This window comes from Doryrhamphus excisus, linkage group LG2 (assembly GCF_037039965.1).
Source record: "Doryrhamphus excisus strain RoL-2023G ecotype Guam linkage group LG2, RoL_Dexc_Guam_v1.1, whole genome shotgun sequence".
Classification (NCBI taxonomy): Eukaryota; Metazoa; Chordata; class Actinopteri; order Syngnathiformes; family Syngnathidae; genus Doryrhamphus; species Doryrhamphus excisus.
Window position 1 is genome coordinate 13,562,110 of NC_136358.1, and position 25,803 is coordinate 13,587,912.

General features: G+C 39.5%; 1 protein-coding gene across 1 annotated transcript in view; it reads right to left on the bottom strand.

Moving 5' to 3' along the window:
* Positions 1 to 2,260: 2,260 nt before the first annotated feature.
* Positions 2,261 to 25,803, bottom strand: part of ntf3 (neurotrophin 3) — a 28,195-nt gene continuing 4,652 nt past the window's right edge. The window contains exon 2 of the mRNA XM_058077374.2: positions 2,261 to 8,375. Coding sequence (XP_057933357.1) covers positions 7,473 to 8,375 — 903 coding nt within the window. The 3' untranslated portion in view covers positions 2,261 to 7,472. The remainder of the gene's footprint in view (positions 8,376 to 25,803) is intronic.

Consider the following 25,803-nt stretch of genomic DNA (forward strand, 5'->3'; position numbering starts at 1 on the left):
AAGCGCTGACATCATCCATCATTCTGTTCATAACAGGAAACAAGTCCCAACCGCCAAGTGCTTTTCCCTCTCAGAAGATATCAAATTCTATCATGTAACATTTGTTTGAATTTGCAACTGACTGTTTTTGCATTTGATGAATATTATTATCATATATAATATATATATATAATATATATTATCATAATGAATATTGGGGTGCTCACACTTTTCATGCCTTCAAGCATCTGTTAAAATGTCCCAAAGATCTACCTCAGAATATACATTTAAAAATATATACTGCACTGTATACTGTATGTACTATATTCATGAATATGAGTATTAATGTGTGTTCAGGGTTTTCCGCTACATGTAATTGATTACCATCACAGTTTTTTTTTCTAAAAAATAGCGTTAAGTAATATATTGTATGAATGGATATGCTCTCTAGCTCCATATAGTATACATTGGATTTCACATCGTGAAGGGAACCCAAACTGCCTTCATGATTGACCTTATGGGCACCCTTGCTGTAGATGTTTTACACTGGATTTTCTATGAAGAACCCTGACAATTTAGCTTCAAATATACAGTATTATCCTTTTAGCCATAACAAATAAATATTAAACAAATGGTCAGTGAACTATGGGCAAATTGTAACCCTGCAAAGATTTGATTGTTTTGATTGATGGTAGCCATGTTTGTCAAATAATCTTGCTCAAATTTTACAGACGTGCTGGTCAGTACAATGAAGATATGTACCAAATTTTACAGTGATTCGGCAAAACACTCTACAGTTACAGTGGCCGTTTTGTAAAGCGAAATTTCATTTCAGTCTGACTTTATGGGGTCAAACGTTAGCGTATTTGTCAGAAAAATAACACACAACACACAAAGGGTGCACGTTTGCCACATGTTCACCCTTTTATGTGTAGTGGACTAGAGCAGGTAATTGACGCAAAAAAATTACATAATAGTGTTTTAATGATGATGATTAGCTTGTGATAACATGAGTTGATCCCTCCCTTAACATTCATTCATTTATTTTCTACCGCTTATCCTCACAAGGGTCGCGGGAGTGCTGGAGCCTATCCCAGCTGTCTTCCAGCGAGAGGCGGGGTACACCCTCCTGGACTGGTCACCAGCCAATCACAGGGCACATATAGACAAACAACCATTCACACTCACATTCATACCTATGGACAATTTGGAGTCGCCAATTAACCTAGCATGTTTTTGGAGGAGGAAACCGGAGTACCCGGAGAAAACTCCACACAGAGTTGGCCGAGGGTGGAATTGAACTCGGGTCTCCTAGCTGTGAGGCCTGCTCACTAACCACTTGGCCTTCCCTTCACATAATGCATATTATTTAGCCATCCAAACATAATAAGCTGTCAGTAAACCATCCAAGTAAAGGTCCAGTGTGATAGCCAGAATCTGTGATTAATAATATGATTCATTCTCTATCACAAACCTTGGCAGAGTTCATGATAGTCAATAGGCAATTCATTTGCTGGGAAGGACTTTTTTTTGTATCTTCAATAGGTAAACATGACCAAAACCGGGACACTGGAGTTGTGAGAAACTCGGATGAGGTAGTATTTAAAGTGACAAGGTTATGACTCCACTTCAGCAGGAACTAAAATAATATTATATTAGGGAGTTATGGGAACAGGGATGCTGTGGGTAAGAGCCCATCGTTCACTGCTGTGCTTAAAAAGTTGGGCTTAAACTTAAAATGCAGTAAAGGCCAAAAGTTTGGACACACCTTCTCATTAAATGCATTTTCTTTACTTTCATGACTTTTGACTTGCGTGTGTCCAAACTTTTGTCCTTGAAATCCTTGTAATAACAATCAATGAATGTAATGGGATTTCCACCGCGGCCATAATGGAAATGCCCTTGTTTTAATTTGACAGCTTTAGAACAGTGGTTCGTTCCAACGGGTCAGACGAAAACCGAAACGTACAAAAACCAAGCTAATTTTGATGGAACTTATTGTTGATTTGGACTTCCTGTACATCCTGGCGCACGCAGAAGCTAAACTCAGACCTTGAAATGAGTTCTTTCTTGAATTGAATAATTTTTGTTACCTTTTTATCAATTGCAGGTGCTTGTAACTTTCTTTGGCCCCGTGGCGGGTTATTTGGTAATCACACTCTACAATCTGTCGTTCATTTTTGAGTGAAAAGACGTATTTGATTACTAGGCAAGGGAAGTTTATTTATACAGCACAGTTCTTACACAAGGTAATTCAAAGTCCTAGACTGTAGAATATTTAAGATCTCCGGCCCCAAATGCACATGTTTAATCTGACATGGGTCACTTATCATGAGGAAATGTGGCTACTTTTTACATGAGTCGGGTGCAGCTGCTCAAACTGGGGCCACCTTTCTTGCCAGACAGAAAAGAGAATAATGTACATCCCGAGAGGATTTCAAAGCATACATGAAAAGTTTGAAACAAAATCTACTGTATCTTGTCTGGACGGGTGTCCTTATATTTTATGGCGTATATGTATTTTCAAGTAAAATATAAGTATTAGCAATTTAAATGGACTGAATTGTCAGTTCCAAGGTCAGGCTCTTAATGGTTATAAGCTGCATGCATCCGTCCAAATCACTTAAATTCAGGCAGGAGGCCTCCTTGAATTGCACTGGTGTCAGTTTGCTTCTTTTCAGGAGTCAGTGGTCTGCAGAGGTACAATAACACAGTCATTTACAATTCCAACAGAAACCAAACTTCCATTGGTATTGAACTCTTAGAAAACACGTTACATCGTGCAGATATCTTATATTCATCTTGTACATCATCAATTTATAAGAAGCGATATATAGTCTTAATACAATTTTGAAAAACTGTTGTTTAGAACAGTCCTTTTGTTGTTTGCATGGCACACTAACTTAAAGACAATTTCATATTTACTTACACAGCAGTATCAAATGACTGAATGTTTATGAAACTATTTAACCCATATGTTTTGCCTCTTCAACACCTCCACAGGCATGCACACATACATTGAGAAGACACAGTGGGTGGTCAATGGTGCATCCAGCTCCAGATGTTAACACGATGGCCTCACATCTGCAAATCATCTCCGCAAACCTTCTCGTCCTTTTCCTCTTCTCCTTATCCCCCAATGTGTTTGCGCGCGCACCAGGACGGTCTCGCCCCTCCGTCGGCTGCACAGGCCTTCCATTGTCACCTAATTAAACGTGGGCCCGCTTCACTCAACTACTGCCAGCGTCCATCATAAATGCACCCCCGCTAACCTTCCCCCACCCTTTAAAGCTGTTCGGAACAATTGTGGAGGATCTCTGAGACCCTTTATATACTTCAGATAGGTTTGATGCTGTCTCTCTGATGCTTGGATAGATACTCAAATACCCTACATTATTGCAGAAGCCAGAAGACATAGCATAGACTTCATGTGAAATTGCCTATTTTTGGCTAGAAGTGATGGTTGGCCTTCTTGAGGACCATATTAGGACTTTTATTCTGGGAGTGTAAAAACATGGTATTAGAGGATCCTTCAAAGCTGATATCTGGAATATCCGATGTTGAGTTCCTGGCCTTCTAAAGCACTTCTTAATCTGCTGAAAGTCTCAAGTATGGTAGATGGAGCAGATACAGGTTCGACAGTCTTCTCATGCAGCATAAAAGTCCATGAACGATAATGATTAGGTTGTGAAAAGGAATACAATATAATATATGTAACTTAGAAGAACAGCTGAACTTCATTTCTTTTAATTTATCTGTTCCAGACAACCAGAAATATGAACAAGAAACATATTTTATAGAGAATATAGTGTTATATGCAGGAAAGCAATTTGCAATACATTTAAAAGATAAATTGATAATTGACATTAACATTGTTTTTACACAGTGGTCAAGTGGGGTTCGGCCTGCTTTTTTTTTTTTTTTTGTTTTTAAATAAGCCATTTTGACACCAAAGACATTTGCAAGTGCCAAGAAGGTGAGAAACACTATTGACTTAAAGGAAGAAGTTGTTTCAAATTGCCACTGTAGCATCTGTTACTATCAGATAGTAATGCAAAGGTGGAACCTTTTAACACAGGTTGCAGGGAGAACGAGTTGCACAGACACACAAAGTCATCTGGTCCAGTGTGTGTAATGATGAAGATTGTACCGGCTGCTGAGGTTTACAGTAAAGTTCAAGTGACCATCCACTCTTTTTAAAGTTACCTTAATTCCCGGACTATAGATTCCAGCTGGTGACTTCCTTTTATGGGTGTGTGGGACCGATCGCAGAGGAGTGGGCGTGCCCGAAGGCAGGTCGTGGGTGGACTAACTTAATACAGACAGTTTTGGAAAGCCAAGGAAAAACAGCTGGAATCGTTGCAGATTCTGGAAGATCTAGAAAGCTTTCTGTGTGGGTTATCATGTGTAGCTGCTCAATAAGAGTCCACAACTCCGAACAAAGGGCCAAAGATTAGCAAAAAAGGTTCCCTTTGTACACACAGTATGTAGGCTGCAGGTGTCCATGTTGTAAAATGGGATGTTTAGTCATCATTCATTGCCGTCCACCTCCTCCACCTGGGAAATAAAACCACTCAAGTCAACATCTTCAATGTTGCAATTGAACAGCCTCATGTTTCCGTCAGTCTCTTGGACGCTCTCGGAATCTCTTATCTTGAGGCGAATTAGCATTTTGGATTGAGCTATCTTCTTCACACAAAAGTCTGGCCTTACAAAATTGGTGATTGGGGCTGATAGAACAGATTCATTATACCGAGTTTTCACTGTTTCACTGTTAATTTAACAGTATGCCGAGCTTGGTGGTCCGTTGCCAAAGCGTGTCGCTTCTTAGCCTCGGTGTCATCCTCCCATTTGTAAACACATGTGACCTTTGACCATCAGGCTTCCAGCAGGCTATGGGACACCATGAACCCCATGGACTGTTCTTGTCCAAGATACACAATCCCCACTCTGCCTCCCGTAGGAGGCCAAAACCTGAGCAAGGCCTCTTTTATACCCATGTCTGTCAGAGTGCAGCTATCCAATGCTGAAAGAATCCTATAATCCACTGCCTTTTCTCGCTTGTCAAGCATGCAATGGGGATGTAAGTTAAGACTCTAACACCCGGGCAAGCTTCATCTTGGTGTTAAGGGTATATTTGTTTCCCTGTAGAAGCTTATTTTAACAGGTTAGGGTACCAGACAGAATCAACACTGAATTGAGTTGACTCTTAAAATGAGGGTACGTGTTTTCACCCTTGCATGTAATTGATCTGCACGGTTTAACATTTTGGTCTTTCGGAGTGATTCCACTTTCTCCAGGCTTCACTGACCAATATCCAAATAAGTTGCACTTCATTTTGTACTTCATCAGTTGCAAAACCGAAATGGAAAGAAATATGCAGTCAATTGTTTTGCAGTTTTCCACCATTACAAACAATGACCACAATAATAACCACATTGTAATAAAAAGGGCCAGGGACAACGCATTTATCATTTATCATTAGCATTTAATATTCTATCATCACTGCCTTTGTCTACATGGTGAGCTATTTTGCAGTTGCAAAATGCACAGATTGTGAGTCAGCAACGCGCGGTCACTTAATTTCGCAGAACGATGCAGTACAGACCAAATGGACGAGTTTGTTCCGTGCAGTATTGTATGATTGTGTTGAAAAAATGTAGAATTAACATCTCATCCTATTTGTAAAAGTATGCAAAGCAACAATACTGTGTATTGTGTACTAAGCTTTGCACTATATTTCATTTAGCATTGTCATAGCTAAATTCTGTCCAACTTTACCCTGAAGCCCGACTACGGACACGCAGTAATTTGGTCAGTACATCGAACACATTGCTGATCTTCTCTCTTCTGCAGCCTGGCAAATGATAAGCTCCTCTTTAGAATAGGAGATTACAGCCTTAAATCCCAGCTCGGCATGTATGCACATCTTCTTAAGTCAGCTTTGCCCCTTTGTAAGACCCTGGGTCATTAGAGATGGCAAATTCTGCCTCTGCCGCTGCCTCGGATGACTTCCTAGACCTCGCCTTGTCGGAGGCATAAATTGGAACATTTGGGTAATTTTCAAGGCTGTCAAAGGGTTTAATCAGATTAATCATAGTTTTCAAATTAATTCACCATTTGCCACTTTGTCTGAAATATGCCCATTTTTACTGTCTTTTATTAACAGAAAGACGGATGACTGGACACAATTATATTACATACACTCCTGATTTAAAATTTTAAGACCAGTTGAAAAATTGCAAGAATTTATAATCAAAAGTTAAAAAAAAAAGTTTTTTAAAAAAAGTTTTAAAAGCCAAAATCTTGGAAAAAATGGATTCAGTGTAATTATCTGTATTATTTCCACTGTTATGATCTCTTGATGGCAAAAGAAAAAAATCTTTCTCTTTCAGTGCGGTCATTAAAAAGGCTTCTCGCTACGCACCATTACTGCTGAGGTTGGACGCATCATTTTAAACTATCAAAGATCCTGAGGGTTATGGAACAAAAAAGTCAAGTGGTATATCAAAAAAATATCGTCGTCATTATTTCCCATTTCTTGGTTTTGCATTTTGAAGCTCTACTTAAAACCGTGCAAAACAGTGCCAATGGTACAAATGTTCCATTGGTCTTAAAATTTTGATCAGTAGAAGCTGAAAACAACCCAATGCTTTAAAAGACACTTCTTTTCACATTGAAGCAAGAACTTTCCATTCAACTTTTTTTGTTTATTTTTGTTTGCAAACCAAACAGGTTTTCAAGGAACTGGTGATGACGAAATGTAATACAGTACATGCTCTCACCAGTCTGTGGACAACCAATATACAGTATCATGTTTTGGTCCATGAAATATTTTCAAACATTGCATTTGTCGTTTATATTTTTACTAAGCAGAATATATTGCTCATGATACCAGTTTCGAGTAAACCTGTCAGGATGAGGGGCATCAATGTTGATCGGACAAAGTTTGGGTTTGTCCAATTTTTGTATTATGCTGGAACTGTGCATGCCTAATTGCCTCGTATGCTTTGTCATTGTTAGTTATTGTTATTGTAGTGATTATTGCTGGTGGATGGTGTGTGTAAATGACTTTCCTATGCAGCCACACTGGTCAAGGCACATAATAAGTCTGTGTGAAGCACCTTTGCAGCCCAGTTCGGCCTTGTATTCTCAGAATATCCAATTAAAATTTTTTTATAGAGCTTTTTGTTCATTGGTTCAATAAATAACACAAATATACTCGTACATATATATTTAGACAAACATGTATAAACTACATGCATTTCATATAATTTAAATAATTTATATATACAGTTCCCCTTCACACCCTGTCTGAAACAAGTTCTTCCAAAACAGCATGAAATATTGAAATGGACCCACATATTCTTCAGTAGAAGTGTCATTTTATATCACCACTCAGGTGCATATTCCGGTGTCGGAGAGCGGTTGATCTGGAAATAGACTCCATGACAGGAATTCCAGGTGATGGAGGTCCCCCTTGGGTTGTTTTCTTACGTCCTGTGACGTTTCCTGGACAGTGCGCAAACACAGGAAGTATCTATGCGTATCCACCTCCAGCCCACTGAATTGCGAACCTGCGTTAGCGCTCGAACGTAAGTTTGTGTCGTCTTACACTGCGAGTTCCAGTTCTTATCATCGATTCCTCTGCAGCCTCCCTTAAAGGGTCGAGGCGTCCGACAGCGTGTCTCATAAAAGTATTGTTTGATATCCTGCGTTGCGCTGGTTTTGATCTTGTCCAAAACAGTGACATGGTTCCCCCTTGTGTCCACCGCTTGAGTTTTATCCGTCACCCACTGGCTCTCACTGTCACACACGGAATATTCCCCACGATAGCTCTTGTGCTCTGTGTAGCGCTTCTTCCGGGTCTTGTTTCCGGATGTTTCACCCTCCAGCCCGCCATTCACAAAATCGTCAGCCAGGTACAACGGTGGCGGTTGCAGTGGCGGTCTGTCACTCAGCAGCACTCGAGGTGAATTAAAGCGCTTGTGCTGCCTCAGAAGGTCTGTGTTCAACACCATCAGCTGCTGTTCGCCCACATTCTCGCTGCTTTCGCCACTGCGGCCCGCTGCCCCCCACTGCTCAGCATCCTGCTGCTCCTCCAGAGGCATATTGGCACTGAGGAGAGACGGCAGCGTGTCCTGTGGTTTGGTGTCTTTGCTTTTCCCCTGGTGGCTCTGGTTCCCCCGGTTCTTCCCCCTGGTCAGGTCCGCCTGGAGCAGCTGGATGATGAGTGAGTTTAAAGGGTCAGGACCGGGCGGTTGCTGCTGCTGTTGCTGCTGCCGCTGCTGTTGCCCCTGGCGACTGTTGTCCATGTTGGTTGCTTGGATACCATAGAGGTACACAAGGACCATCACATAGAGCAGGATGGACATCACTAGATTCACCTGTAAGATCTGCAACGACAGACAGAGGGAGTCATTTTCACTTGTGTTGTGGTTGCCAGGTTTGATTCCTAGACGGCATCATAATGCTCCTGGTTTTTTTGTTGTTCCGCTGAGGTTTTCAACAACACATGCTAGTTCCTGTTATGAATGAATATGGCTACAAGCGAAACCCTTGGGGGAGAGTCATTGCTACTTTCTCTTTAGGAAACCCTGTTTGTACCAAAATATAAGGCATTGCATGATGAAACAGTAGCATAGACTAGTAAAAAACAATTCAAGGCTCTGACACACCTTGTTCTTAGTCAGTCATCATATACAGTACTTGTTGACCAGTTTGCTTGTGTATCAAATATCAGAAAAATGTGCTACAAATGTGGAGGCTGCAAGTCTGATAATTTAGTTTATCTTCAACAAATAGGCTAACCTGATGCATGATGTTGCTGTTAAAATGTGACTGCAGCATTACAGCCCAATTCAATTCAAAACTTTATTTGTCTCCAAGGGCACATAAAGCAGCAAACAGCCAAAAAACACAGTAACCACTGTTTAGTACGGTAGGTTAAATACGAGAGACAGGAAGAATTAATGCAATGGTTATAAATATGATGAAATGAAAAATAAATAAAATAAAAAATAACCAAGGTTTCACCCTACAGGGCGCTCACACTTCTTTGCACATGTAGTGCATAGAGAGCAAAACAAATTGCAGTTAGGTTTGGAATGGACAACACACTCATTTGTCAGTACGATTTATTGCACCCTGTGGTTACATATTATGTCCATTCAGAGATTGTAAGAACATATTTGACTTCAGGCAAATGTGAAAAACTTGAATATGGACAAGTTGCATTTGTCATGTGTCCACATGAGGGCTTTTTTTCCTTTATAAACTTAACATTCTAGAGCTATGTGCACTGTTTGCTCAAAAGAAACGAGTATGCCACACTCTGAGGAGCATAATGTCGGACAGTGATATGAATTGTCATCATAACATCACCTCCTATTGCTTTTTTTTAAGAGTGAATTGGGTAAATACAGTAAATGACTCGAGCGACAGGTATGGGCATGGAGAAGTATCTGAAGCCTCAGGGAGTAGAAGAGAATTCCTCATATTCACAAAAGGTCAGATATTTGAAAAGTCGTGTTCCCGGAAAGTGACGTCTCCAATTTTGCAAGACTTCAGCTCCGCAAGCGTCAGAGGAGTAACTTTTTTTATGTTTTGCTTTTTCTTTGGCTTTTTTGAGGCTTTTTGGCAACATTATTTCCATAAACCGCCCACATGGCAGCATCTCGATGATTACGTTGAGCAGAGTGCCTTAATGTTGGCCACACATTCCAAAAATATGCATGTTAGTTTAATTAGAGACTGTAATTTGTCATTGCTTTCTAAAACCAAAACACAGGACTACATTCACTTAACCGCATGAATGTGCAAAGGAAATACATTGAAAATTCAAATGATGTCAAATAATCTTTATCTGATGACTTTAGTCTAAAATAAACAAGCACCGGACACGACTCTGAACAGGAAAGTTAGCTCACAACACAACCGCCGGTGATGGTGATGCAGGATTACCATGGCAACAGCAGATACCATCCTTACTACAAGCCAGTATACAGTCCCGATTGAATCTGAAGCTATTACAAACCTGTCACTCACACACTTAAAGACAAACAATAAGCATGTTTACAAGAAAACCACCCAGAGTCTGAGAGTTGCTCAAGGACAATTTATGTGATTTTTCATGTGACAATCAGATGGTTTAGTGGTCCAAAATAAACTGGTGTAACTGGAATGCTGGGCTTTTGTCTTGCACCACCACAGTACTTCATGTGTTTGTTTGTTGTTTTTTATTATGCTCTTAATTAGTACTGGTTCAATGTTCTGGCATTTTTCTGGCATTGCCAGTGAACCAAGCCTTTTAGTTGGCAATAATAATTCCACAGCAGTTGGGAAGATGTATTTATAAAGGCTAAATAAATGAAGCAAGACCAACATGCAAGTAAAGCAGTACAATGGCCAAAGTCGGATGACACAATCTGGAGGTTGTAAAAAAATGCGATTTCACATCTCATTCACTCTCAAGTCTGTAATAGTTTATGAATATGTGATAATAAAGCATAATACCGCAGAATAAAACATTATACATGTACCTAAGAACATTACAATGGAATAACCATTATTTTCATGAATATTGAATTAATTTCATATTATCTAGGGCCAGTCCAGCTGTCCCTTGTTGAGCCGCACACACACACTCGTACAAAAGAGCTTGTAAGCTCAGACTACCCATTGACCACAAGCTTCTCGGGCTTTGAGTGTCAAAAATAGGCATTTTTATGGATGTGCAATGGATACATCAAAGCACTTGTTAAATAGATGAAGGTAGCAGTTTCGTAGTACAAGTTGTTTTTTGCCTCTCCGCCTTCTTTTGCTGTCATTAATGTGTGAAACAGACGTTTTGGAACAAGCCGGGGCTTGATGAGGCTGTTCTTTAGGTATCTGTTATAAGCTCCAAGCAAGCCTACCCTTTTATTTCAGGCTGTGGAAGAGGATGTTTGGGACTTTTTGGGGAAAAAAAGTTTTGTCAACATTATATCCAGAAACTCCGTTTTGAATTGTATTTTGATAGGTAGGTTTGATTTGGTATAAAGTTGCATTGACCACGGAAGTCTGGGATTTGTTTTAAATGATTGATTAAAAGGCAATGTTTTTGCTGAAGTAACTCATTCAAACAAGACAACAATGTGCATCACTGTAAACTTATCGGATATACATAAGAGCCAATAAAAAAATATATATAAAACATATATATATATAATATATATATTATATATATAATATATATATAATATATATATAAAACACAATATTTATAGCTTTTAAAGCTGCATAGATACACAGTGAATACTTTATTAAAAATACTTGCAAATAAATATTTCCTTTTAATATGAATTGATATAATCTTCAGACTCTCGTCTAGCTGCAGTTCAGAGGCGGCACTATTCAGTCTATTCTTAATGCCATCGACATTAAGGTTGAGAAGCTAGCGCTAATCAGAGCGATGAATGTACCACGAAGGTGGTACCGTCCAAACGACCACCATCAGTGGGCAGAGACCCCACTCCATTGTACCCTGACGATCATCAGTTCACACCTCTTGACAAGAGCCAAAACATTCCTTTCTGGCCATGCCTCCACCTTTAGAGGGTAAATAGGTAAATAGATTGGATCTTGCAGCAAGTTCTCAGACTCGAGCTGTTCTTTCTAGTCTGACTGGTGTGTGTGTCTGACTTTGTCTTCTAGAACAACCTTAACAGTCCAGTTGTGATCGATTAATTGCCCTGAGAATGAACAATTTGGATAGCCATCTTGGATGCCTGTAGGTGCCACAGGTGCACCCCAGCCCATCTTGTAAAATATCTGTGCATTCTACATTTCAACATTCATACATTTCCACAGCATTTCAGTCCAGCTTCAGCTCATCTTCCAAACTATTTCTACAGTCATTCTACATTTCCATATTCAACCATTTCTATAGCATTGCACCTTCAGCATTTCACACGCAATTTTGACAGTTGAAATTGCTTCATCTTGTTATATAATCACTTGTGGTGACATGAATGCTGAATGGAAGATGTGAGGGGATCCACTGTATAAGGTAGTACTGTATATGATATATGTCAGAGCTGAACGTTTGACTTGTGAGTTAATCATTCAGACTTGTTTCCACAGTGAGTGAGTGTGATGACGGATTGCCTTCATTGCTACTTTACATCGTTTGCTGTTTTGTGTCAATGATGGATGACATTCAACTCCAAGAGATCAATTGGTGTCACTGGTGTTATCCGTGTTTGTGTATGGAGAACACAAGGTCGATAAAACTTCTACCTCTACATTGCAGTGATAGTACTTTTTTTTTAGACAGTGTTATTCATTCAGTCATTCATTTTCTACCGCTTATGTTCACGAGGGTCGCTGGGGTACTGGAACTGTCACACCCTGGACTGGTCGCCAGCCAATCACAGAGCACATATAGCCAAACAACCATTCACACTCACATTCATACCTATGGACAATTTGAAGTCGCTAATTAACCTAGCATGTTTTTGGAATGTGGGAGGAAACCGGAGTACCCGGAGAAAACCCACGCATGCACGGGGAGAACATGCAAATTCCACACAGAGATGGCCGAGGGTGGAATTCGCTCTGAGGCCTGCGTGCTAACCCACTCTTCCGCCGTGCAGCCTAGACAATGTTAATTCAAACTAAATAATGTAAGGCAGCAATTTAAATTGTGTAAGTGTGTGTGCGGATTATCATTGTCTGCCTCATATAACCACATATTTTGTTCATCTGTCTTGACGCAGACAAATATGTCACGGTTGCGCTTGGCGGTGTTGCGATACGACCCCAGGATGCAGAGAGCAGGACCAAAAGTGCAAATAAAAGGTAGTTTAATGCAAAAAATGGCAGCAGCAGGAAAACACAACAACCGCTACAAAGCAAAGACTATTCACAATGAAACCACAACAGAAAGAGCACGCACCTGAACTAAATAGGGATAATGAAATTAGAAGCAGGTGTGTGAAAAGAGCAGGGGTAAGGAAAACGGAAGAGAACAACAAAGGAAGTGGTTAACAAAATAAGGGCATGGAAACCAGAACAGAGGCAAAGAAGGAAACTAAGAGAGCTGTCACAAGGGGGTGAAGCCCGCTCGTGACAAAATATCTTCTATTTAATCCAAGTACAATGTCTTTATATGTGACGTGATTCCCCGGTGAACTCTCTTGTGTATCTATTTGTAGGTAAATTCAAGCACTTGGTGTTTGTGATTCAAAGCCAAATGTGGATTTGACCACCTGCCAACTTGTGTGTGTTTGTGTGTGTGTGAGTATTGTATATGTGGCTGTCCCCATTATTTTTTTCTGTTCTCATGCACATAGAGGCCTCAACACATTTCCAATCAAAACATTTTATTTTTCTAATGAAACAGTACTAGGATGCAGACAGTAATAGTTAGAATGATGTGAATTCTTCGTTTTTATTTGTAACTTGGCAGCAGTGATTGTTCCAGCTGTAGCCCTGTTCCCCATCTCTACTGAACAATGGCAGCACGCTGCTTTTGTCCTATCCACTTGTCTTTGTCTTTCTGTTTATGTGTACCGTATTTCACCAGGGAGGCCGAGCGTTCCTAAATGACTGAAGAGGATTTTCAAGCTCTGGCTTGGCAATATAGATAGAGGCGTGATATATCATGAGGCAGTTACACACTTGGCTTCTGTAGCGTACCAAAAAATCTGGTTACATGTACCATTCCACCCCTAATAAGGACATATTACTATGCTATTACTATACTATGCATCCATTGATCACATTGTACTGCAGTTTCTAATGACCACTCCATAAAGAAAATGTCTATATAAAACTAATATTGGCACTGGTGTACTTGACCTCTCGTCGCTCAGCTGAGGGAGGTTGATCTTCCACACTTGGTCAGACAGATAAGGTGCAAGCGATTTAACTTCTGTCATGGCTGCCAAGCTATAAAGGTAAGGATGTACCTGTCAAGTAAATTGTTATTAATTGTTGTGTGCAGCTAGAGGAAAAGAGAGGAGCGCAGGCATGCACTCGGCAGCAGTGGTATGTTTACTTTATTCTACTGCCTCTTCTGAAGCCTTAAGTGGAAATACTTTAAACTTTAGAGTCCAAATAAAAGACACACTGGAGAAGTAATTGGCCACACTGCATGGCCTTTTGGGGCTAATGAGTTGTGAACTGTAAAAAATAGTTTTAAATCATCCGTTTTATTATTTTACCCATTCTTTACAGTATTGGATTTGAATATTTGCTTGTATGAAACATCACCAACAGTACAGTACTCCGTATTTAAAACTGCATTCATTCATTAATTCATTTTCTTATCCGCTTATCCTCGCAAGGGTCGGGGGGGGGGGGGGGGGTTGCTGGAGCCTATTCCAGCTGTCTGTGGGCAAGAGGTGGGGTACACCCTGGACTGGTCACCAGCCAATCACAGGGAACATATAGACAAACAACCATTCACACTCACATTCATACCTATGGACAATTTGGAGTGGCCAATTAGCCAACCTAGCATGTTTTTGGAATGTGTGAGGAAACCGGAGTACGCAGAGAAAACCCACGCATGCACGGGGAGAACAAGCAAACTCTACACAGAGATGGCTGAGGGTGGAATCGAACTTGGATCTCCTAGCTGTGAGGCCTGCACGCTAACCATTCATCCAATAGATAATATAGTGTTGATATTATAATGTGAATTAAGCTATTTGAACTTTATAGTGTTACATTGAACATGGAGACCCCCAGTGATAATGCATGCAGTGGTGCTTAGTGACAGAGCTTAAAGGACAGTGTGCCAAACCAAAAAATCACCCACAGCGACGTCTGAGCAGTAATACTGTCCAGTGGACTCCAGATGTTTGCACACGGAATGGATACTGCATGGAGAGAATGTCACGCATAAGGTCACGTCTGTGTCTCTTTTTCCTGCCAAGTTTTTATCCTCCTAATGATAATTTATCAACACACACTAAACTCCACCAAATGTTTTGGACAGCTCAGGAAAGATTAAAAGGCGGATGGAGAAATTAGAACTGTGCATAATACAGTGGCGTAGCATGCAGATAAAAATAATGAATTGTCTCAAAGGTCTACTTTGTGGTGTTAATTTACATAATCCCTTTTGTGGAAACTGCACACATTCTATCCCTTTGCATACTTACACATCAGTATGTGAGCCAAAGCTTTTCATTTGGGGGGCTGTAGGCTATGAGGCCCCAGGGTAAACATATACAGCCCGCCAAAGCTTTTACTCACCCAAATACAACCTTGATTTTCATACACCCTGGTTTTCGTAGGATTTGTTTTTTGACAAAAATTACTCCCAGAAATAAAAAATGGTACGCTGTCATGGTTATTACATGGCCAAACAGTGCGCCTGTTTCTGTTTCCAAACAACAACATTTGCAATTGATGACATTTTAGTATGATGATTGTAATCTGTAAAAATGTTGTTTATATGGAACACTTAAGTCAAAATTAAAATGTTCAAGAACTGGATCAATGCAGCCTTCATAGACATCGTTGATGTAACAAAAAAGGAAATCATTCATATTGTCAATAAACGTAGTAAAAACATCAACTTGTAATTGAATTTAAATTTAAACCATAAAAAGGATCTTTAATGAGATGGTAGAACCGCTGACGTACAACAGTAATTTTTCATTTCAGACTAGTATATTTCTAAACAATGGCTAAAGTAGTACAATATTGACTTGTGGACTCCTATAGAGCAGCTACACACAATAACCAGCACAGAAAGCTTTCGAGATCTTCCAGAATCTGCACCTATGTCCACTTTTACCATACCTTAAACATATGTGTTGAATCCCGAATCCAATTCAGGAGAAGAGACTGGCCAGCCCGATGTTTCTCAAGAAAAGAGGTTACTTCAAGGCGTCTGTCAATGTTAAGTAGCTTTAGCATTTTAGTTTTCGACAGCATCGGTAATGTGGTTAATACAAGTTTTTTGCGGGACTACCAGTGTTTCAAAAACTCAGCACACCCACTGATTTATGGAGGACCAAAACTGCCAAAATAATAAATAAATAAATAAATAAATAAATAAAAGTGAAAATAAAAACAAAAATGAAAAAAAAATCACAAATTAAATACAAAAAAATTAATATAAATGGAAATAAAAACAAAAATAAAAAAATATATACATAAATAAATAAATAAATAAATAAAAGCAAAAATAAATACAAAAATAAAAAACAAGATTCAAAAATTAAAAATAAATACAAAAATAAATGTAGAAATAAATACAAAAATAAATATATAAATAGAATTACATATCAATAAATAAATAAAAGCTCTCTGCTCTCATATGTATTTATTTCATGCTGCAGACAATGTCAGCCTGAAATGCAGAAGGAAAAACTATTCAAATGAGGGGGCGGTCCTAAGTGTGTCTTGGGTTGAACTGTTCGCCTATTGGTTGATCGACATGTGATTAAGTAAAAGCGTAACACATCAGCTGTTTCATACTTACCACGCTCCAAATCATCCAAACGATTGGCAGCGTCCCTGAGAAGCTCGGACACCGACTTCCTGGTGGACCCCGCCATTATTGTCCCGGTAAATGTATACTTTTCTCCCTGTATACTTCCTCTTGCTGTGGCCGTTTGCAGGCATACCTAGTCGATTTTCGCACTCACATGTCGATCAACCAATAGGCGAACAGTTCAACCCAAGACACACTTAGGACCGCCCCCTCATTTGAATAGTTTTTCCTTCTGCATTTCAAGCTGACATTGTCTGCTGCATGAAATAAATACATATGAGAGCAGAGTGCTCTTATTTATTTATTGATATGTAATTCTATTTATATATTTATTTTTGTATTTATTTATATATTTATTTTTGTATTTATTTCTACATTTAGTTTTGTATTTATTTTTAATTTTTGAATCTTGTTTTTTATTTTTGTATTTATTTTTGCTTTTATTTATTTATGTATATATTTTTTATTTCCATTTATATTAATTTTTTTGTATTTAATTTTTTTATTTTTTTTTCATTTTTGTTTTTATTTCCACTTTTATTTATTTATTTATTATTTTGGCAGTTTTGGTCCTCCATACTGATTGTGGTGGGAAACGACTATTAGCAACCCCGCCCCCTGTATGCACACTCTATAATGCTACACAGACAACTGCTTTTGTTCCATGACACACACAAAATAAACAGTTTGGACACTAACTGCCTTGCAAATATTGCCAACTGTAGGTTGTGTTCACCCGAGCCTACAATGTAATGAGTCCAGCCAGCTATGATGCAAGACCCTGTTGGAGTATTTGGCCCAGTGTCAATGTCAAAGACAATGGAACAAGACAATATGATTCATGTGGCTAAATCCCTTATGCAACAAACCAGTCAGACACAACAGGACTGCCCACAGCATTCTGTCTAGGGAACATGTTGTTTATTCTTTGGAGCTGGGATGTTGCTGTTGTTTTTTTTTTTTTAGGATTTATCCGACTGATGTGTTTGAATGTTTGAGTGTTAAAATTCAGTGTTTTGAGATGAGTTGGACAAATGATGCACCACAGCATCAACAGTTAATGGTTAAAATGTCACTAAAGATTAATCTGATCATTAATATAATGTATTTGTTCAGAGCTTTGTCCTGACAAACAGACCACCCAACTCTTGGAACTGCTCATTTGATATCAACACTGGGGAGCAAAACAGTTCTCCAGATTTGATCAAATCTCCCATTTTCCCCTTGTTTTTAAAAGGCATTGTTCATTGTGGACCCTGACCACTCAGACCTAGATATCAATCGAAGGAGCCGGAAGCAGCGGTCTCATTGAGCGCATATGATTCACCTAAAAAAAGTTTCAACTGCAGAGACGGATGATCATCATGTTTGGATCTCGCCTAATAACTGAACCATACCAACCTTGGCACCACGCTGTAGGTGTTTACTGACGGAATTTTAAGTTCTTTATGTGAGTGGAATGTTTCAATACCAAAGCAGGGATGCAGATACATTCTCTGGCTGGTCTTATTATGAAAATATGGCTTTCATTATGCCTGACATCTGAAAGCGTTCACAAGAATGCACCAAAATGGCACGGATTTGAGCAATTTCCTACATTTCTGTAAGATCAGTTTTCTGCTATGACAGAGTTATACATTCATACCACCACCTCAACTCTCCAACCTAACAGTGGTTTCCTCACTCAATAAGGCATTGAATGACTGACAAGTTGTGTGTTAGTAAGAGTAGAGTACAGTGAGTGATTCAGTACTATAAACCAAACTAAATCACCCTCAGAGTTCAGGAGATGTTAATCCAGCGTCAAGCCTAATTGAATCACTAACACAAGAATAGACTTGTAAGGCTCAACAGTGGCTTTGACCTTCCTTTTTCTCTTCTGTGTGTATGTTGGTAGTATTTAATGGTCCACGGCCACTTGAAAATCAACTGGAACAGTGGCCAAAGACCCAGGACGTCCCAAAGAGTGTCAATGAGGAAAGATAATTCGTTAAAAATGCTTGAATTGTTTGTTTGGAAATGTTTGACCGTCAGGACTTTATTTTGGGGACAGAAAGATAATAATGTATTAAATGATTCACCCAAAGCATTTCCAAATGAAGTGAATCCGTTATCCATTCACGCCTCAGTGAGCAGTTACCACTGGTGGTGGTAATTTACGTCTGTAGCCACAGCTGCCCTGAGGTAGTCTGATGGAAACCCAGTGTGCCTAACTGAGCACACATGACTCACCTCAAAATGAAGACAGAGCAACGGTTGATAACTATTTTGTGAATGTGATCACAGAAAGAGATATTTTCGTGCCTTCTATTAATATCTGATGGTGACGCCAACCTGTGACTTCTTCATTGGGGCTAGGTCGGGTCAGATGGGGCCTTGGGTTTTCTCCCATAGTGTATGTAGATAATTGGATGTGAATGTTAGGAGATGTTGTCGCTGAGCTGAAATGGTAATGTTAAATATGTGTGTTTTGGCAGAATGGCATTGTTGTAAATGCTTGACAGCGCTTGTCATGTTATAATTTCTTCTGCCATTATAAAGTAAGTGTCCAAATAGTATTTTTGGCCCTAACCTGCGAATGCTTCTTCTGTACACTATCACAGAACCTGCAAGAAACTCCTGTTGGCATAAAATAACCCCTTGTCACGTCAGTCTATCATGTTTTTTCACAAATATATTAATAAATCATTAATAAATCATTGCTGTTATTAGTTAAAAAAAACTGCATATTTAAGCAAATGTTACATATTTTTTGGCTAAATAAAGCATTTCCAAGCATAAAAATGACTAAATGAATGAAAATACAAATATAAGGCATTCAGAAGGCTCATTGAAAGACATTGCATTGATATGTGGTATTCTAAACGGGTCACTAGGTGTCAGTAATGTTACATTGATGAGGCAATAGCCACCCAGTAAGTAACGTCTTGAACAAGAAGTGCTCCCAGTGCTAATGTGTGAGTCTATATCATGTTTGTTTATGTCTAATATGTCTTATTTTACCTAATTATGGCTGGTATAGTAGCATACGAGTCTAAAGCTGGCTAATGGAGCTGTTTCATGGCTCTAGGGCTCTAATGTTAAAAAAACATAATTAAAGGTTGTAAAAAGATTGTCTATATTACATTTATAAATGAGGTATCATACTTCACGGAAATTCACTTATCGCAGTCTGTTTTGGAATCAATTTAGTAGCGTTAATCAGTATGCGGATCAAAAAGATTTGCTGTGGCGACCCCGTAATAGGGGGAAAAAGCCGAAAGAAACAAACAAAACGAGGGATTACTGTACTGTTGTGGGAAAAAAAGAACACCCACATTTTTGTGTATGTTAACGCTGCTACTCCTGCACACAAAAGAAAATTGAAAAAAAAGTAAAAATTTGACAAAATGACTCTGGTATTAAACCCCAAAATGTAAAATGTAACCCTTCATGTCAGATTTACTAGCAACACAGTTCAGTTCTGTGCAATACTAGCATGAGATTTTGCAGAATCAACACTAAATTTGGTATACTACTATTATTATTACTGTTATTACATGCATGTAGTAAACGCTACTATGTTGGAACTAAGCTGTAAAATACACACATCAATACACCCTACCCCTGTAGTCTGAGCCTGCACTGTAGCCTGCACGTTCATACTAAACATCAATGTTGATGCAGCTGATCTTTACGTATCGATGGGTGGTGCTGTTCTTGGGACTCTAGGCTTTCCCTGTTAGCTAAAGTATGAGTCTTGTTAACACTGATGCAGGCTAAAAAATACAATCTGGCCCTCGCAGGGTCTGCGGAGGACAATTCTGGCCCAAATGTACTGGTAATTGCCATGGAGCCATTACGGCCCATTCAGAGTTGGCATGCATGATTTAGCTTACCAACAAACACAATCAAGTCAAGTTTATTTATACATCATGTATAGCCGTTAATCATAAAATAGCCTCAAAGGGGCTTACAAGCAGGCAAAAATTGGAAACAATAGACGATGTACAACATCCCCTGATCTGAACCCCCCCCGCCCCCCCCCCACACACACACACACACAAACAAAACAACATAAACTTGTCCAAATTAAAGAAGGATGCATTATTTTTGTCCTGTGTTGCCAAAGTCACACACACAATAAAACAATGGCCACTGTTCGTGCAATAAACATCTGGAAAGGCGGACAAACCCATATTTTCTGGAATGCTTTTATTCCTTGAAGCTACAAGCATATCGGATGATTTTTACAACTGGATTTATGTCCGTGACATTTATACGGGGAGACACAAATGTGCAAGCGTACACTATCAGGGTCTGCAGAGCAACCATTACAACCCTCACATTGATTTAATCTTTTCAAAACTTTCTCAGACTTGTAATACTAACAGCGTAACTGGCACAGTGAATTGAAGCCGAGCTGTGTTCCACTTATCACATTATATTCTTGGATTTGAACCTAACCCTCCTCGCAAGTCACTATTGTTTACCGCATTCATCACTTGTGATGACTGCAGCTATTTGTAGGCTCCCACTGACATCCAAACGTCTGCTGCTGATCCAGCTCACCGTGTGTGTGTTATGCAACATATTACCAACACAGCACCAGTTTGTTTTCCTAGTGTGCATTTTTGCTCTGTTCGTGTGAACACATGCAAATTATCAGTGGTACTCCAATAGGGCCTGTTGACAGACAGTTCCTAGTGTTTCTGCAGAATCCAACCAATGAGCACTCTAGAAACGTCTTGCATGAACACAGTCATTCAATATATATTCTCTAGGAAAGACAAATATACACTACATAGTAGTAAAACCAAGCAAGCAATCAATCAACACTGCATGTACACTGTAACGCTACACTTGTCCAGCGTATTAGATGGCATAAATCACATACGATACAACAACATTGTAACATTGTTTTGTTTTGTTTTTTAACACAAAGCTGTCCTCCATTAAGTGGTGGACATATAAACGAGATGGGCTCATATAACTAGGGGCGTGAAAATAATGTCCACGAGGAAGGAGGGTTTTCCTTCATGATGTCATGAAAACACAGAACATCAACAAACAACTGAAAGCCTCTCAAAAGTGGAGGAATCAAGGAAGGGAGATTATAGACAGTTTGCTAGTGACACACATTACTGTTCCAACATCATTAAATAAAATTATTGTAAACTGCAAGCACCATATAGACTAAATTGGGCCCTGACTTCTTTTAGACTTCCATTTAGGTTTCCATATTTAGCTACAGGGTGGAGATTAAAGTTAGGATTAGTTTAATTTTAAGGTTGAAGTTAAAACCAAATGGCAGGACAAGCAAGGATTAGGTGTGTGTGTGTGTGTGTGGTTGACATACTGGGCAGCAAGTTTTACCTTCCAGCCATTGGAACATCTGCCAGCTCAAATATCAAAGCAGCCACTAACCTGACACACAAGTCCACCCACATGTCACCTATGGGCATCTCGGTCTATACGAATAAATGGAAGATGACCACTCCCATTTATTTGATGACGGCAAAGCACACCACAAAGTGACAGTTATCAGCCAGGGAGAATTAAGTACTATTATTGTTCTTTTAATAAAAACAGCTGTAGCACAGTACAGACACTTCGGTATGACTTATTTGGCTAAACTTTCCACCAATCAGTACACTTTTTGTTTGGTAAACAATGTTTTATGTTTCCGTTGACAACAGTCAGGAACAGTATCAACACCATGGGTCCATACTGCTGTTAGTCAACCACAGTTGTTTAATACCTATCCATCATCCACTATGATCTACACTTTACCAAACATTGACAAGTCTCTGACCGTGATAGTTTAAAATCACCTCTAGTTTTCATCGTTTGGGTCACATTTTATCTGTTAATAAGCTTCCAATATCACATTACATGAATACAGAAATGCCATATACACTTACAGTGCATCCGGAAAGTATTCACAGCGCTTCACTTTTTCTACATTTTGTCATGTTACAGCCTCATTCCAAACTGAATTAAATTAATCTCTTACCTCAAAATTCTACACAAAATACTCCATTATGACAATGTGAAAAAAGTTTTTTTTTACATGGTTTGAATTTATTAAAAATAGAAAACAAAAACATCACATTTACATAAGTATTCACAGCCTTTGCCATGAAGCTCAAAATTGAGCTCAGTTGCATCTTTTTTCCACTGATCATCCTTGAGATCTTTCTACAGCTTAATTGGAGTCCACCTGCAGTAAATTCAGTTGATTGGACATGATTTGGAAATATAATAACTGTCTATATAAGGTCCCACAGTTGACTGTGCATGTCAGAGCACAAACACCAAGCATGAAGTCAAAAGAACTGTCTGTAGACCTGCGAGACAGGATTGTCTTGAGGCACAAATCTGGGGAAGGATACAGAAAAATTTCTGCTGCTTTGAAGGTCCCAATGAGCACAGTGGCCTCCATTATTCGTAAATGGAAGACGTTTGGAACCACCAGGACTCTTCCTAGAGCTGGCCAGCCTTCTAAACTGAGCGATCGGGGAAGAAGGGCCTTAGTCAGGGAGGTGACCAATACCCCGATGGTCACTCTCTCAGAGCTCCAGCGTTCCTCTGTGGAGAGAGGAGAGCCTTCCAGAAGGACAACCATCTCTGCAGCAATCCACCAATCAGGCCTGTATGGTAGAGTGGCCAGACGAAAGCCACTCCTTAGTAAAAGGAACATGGCAGCCCGTCTGGAATTTGCCAAAAAGCACCTGAATGACTCTCAGACCATGAGAAACAAAATTCTCTGGTCTGATGAGACAAAGATTGAACTCTTTGGTGTGAATGCCAGGCGCCATGTTTGGAGGAAACCAGGCACTGCTCATCACCAGGCCAATACCATCCCTACAGTGAAGCATGGTGGTGGCAGCATCATGCTGTGGGGATGTTTTTCAGCAGCAGGAACTGGCAGACTAGTCAGGATAGAAGGAAAAATGAATGCAGCGATATATAGAGATATCCTGGATGAAAACCTGCTCCAGAGCGCTCTTGACCTCAGTAGACTGGTCATGTACCTTGACCATATAGACAGTAGACATTAGCACACAGCCAAGATCTCAAAAGATTGGCTTCAGAACCACTCCGTGAATGTCCTGGAGTGGCCCAGCCAGAGTCCAGACTTGAATCCAATCGAACATCTCTGGAGAGATCTGAAAATGGCTGTGCACAGACGTCTCCCATCCAACCTGATGGAGCTTGAGACTTATTGCAAAGAAGAATGGGCAAAACTGCCTAAAGATAGGTGTGCTAAACTTGTGGGATCATATTCAAAAAGACTTGAGGCTGTAATTGCTGCCAAAGGTGGATCAACAAAGTATTAAGCAAAGGCTGTGAATACTTATGTAAATGTGATTTTTTTGTTTTCTATTTTTAATAAATTCAAAACATGTCAAAAAAAACTTTTTTCACATTGTCATAATGGAGTATTTTGTGTAGAATTTTGAGGTAAGAGATTAATTTAATTCAGTTTGGAATGAGGCTGTAACATGACAAAATGTAGAAAAAGTGAAGCGCTGTGAATACTTTCCGGATGCACTGTATAAACACGGATAGATAGGAGACCTTGTATAGTGCAAATCCAAATCACCAACTCAATTGAAAGACTGACAAGGCTGCTTGTTGTCCCCCCAAAAAGACCATTTAAGATAAATGCTGAAACCTTAATAGATTACCAGTGTGCAGGTGAACAGATACTATCATTCAAATACCGACATCTTTGTTGTGTTGTTTCACTAACCCTCTTTTTCACAACAGTCATTCAGACATGGTAAATAATCCATGTAAGATGCAAGTCTTAATTATGTTATGGTTATGTACCATTTAAGACGGCCTATTATTGTAAGGGGCCATCCATAATTTTCAACATTTTCACAAGAGTACAAAGAGTACTTTTTTGAGCACCCCCCCCCCCCCCTAAAAAGAGTACAATCCCAAATGAAAAATGTTGATAGGTCCATGACCAACTGACCCAATACAGCCAGGAAATTCGAACATGTCCAATAGTGTTCTCTGGCTGTATTTTGGGACTCTGGTCAATCAGTCACTGCCCATCAACATTGTATTGAACACGAACAAGATAAAAAATTATATCAAATGCCTCTTTTTTGTATTTTTCTTTCAAGAAAATACAAATGTATTACAAAATTGGTCTTTTTGTATTGTTCTTTCTATCCAATGATACATGTAGAAAAGTCCTGATGCAACAACTGTTTTCCACAGGATTTTTTTAAACAAGGCAATACTTCTTGTATACACACATGATTACTCAAGGAGCAGAAGAGTTGCCCCTGGTTTCCAAAAGCCTTAGGAGATAAAATCTTCTTTGAAATGATGGACACAACCCTTGAACTCAACTCAATGCGAAGTATGCAATAAAGATGCCACAACTGTTTTGAAAAGGCTTAACAATCACACCAATAGTCTATAGTCAGTGTACCACAGGAAGTGAAAATCACATTGATTGTTACTGCACTGTCCACAAAGTCAAATTCACCACCACAGAGTAATTCAGAAAATGGCAATCACAGCCAGGTCCATGCCCAAGTATAGAAAATAAACACAGAGCTGGCGAATAGATTTAGGATGGTCGGTTTAGTTTTGATCTTCTCCATTTTCGCAACGGCACTTCGGAACAAATCCGCCCTGCTCGATTCCTTCGATTCCAAGCCGCCTGGCCAGCCGCAACAGCGTCCTTCCGCTTTCTTTCCGAACGGACAAAGCAGTAAACATTGATGTATTGTTCATATGCATTGCTTGGTGAGCGATGAATGGCAGTAATTTTTTTTTTGATGAACGAAAATAGGTAATCAAAATCACCGGGGTCGGCCATTGTCTGATTGTTGTGTTGGAATGCGAAGCACGCAGAGCTACGTGGAGTATCGCGTGGACTGGTACGCTCTCGCGCTAGCATACGACGACCAGTCTACGGGACCTATTCTAGTCTATTCACGCTGAAATTTGACTGCGTCCCGCGGTTTGAACATACGGACATCGACATTTTCTGGTTTTAAAAAAAGCGTACGTTGATGTCTTATGTCTTAACCCCCCCGTACGGTTTGTACGCTCGTGAAAATGTTGAAAATTATGGATGGCCCCTACTATCACCTTGGCCTACCAAAGCCGTTTTTAGGATTTCCTGTTTTCCAAAAACTGCATTAACAGCTGCAACAATTTTATTTCATTAATTACATACAAATATTTAGTGTTAACTCGTGCGCATCATGTATTTTATTCGGAGCAGAAAACATCAACAGCAGATCAATTCCAACACCATGTATCAGTGGAAGGGAACCTATGGCTTACGAGTCAGATATGGCTCTTGGGATGAC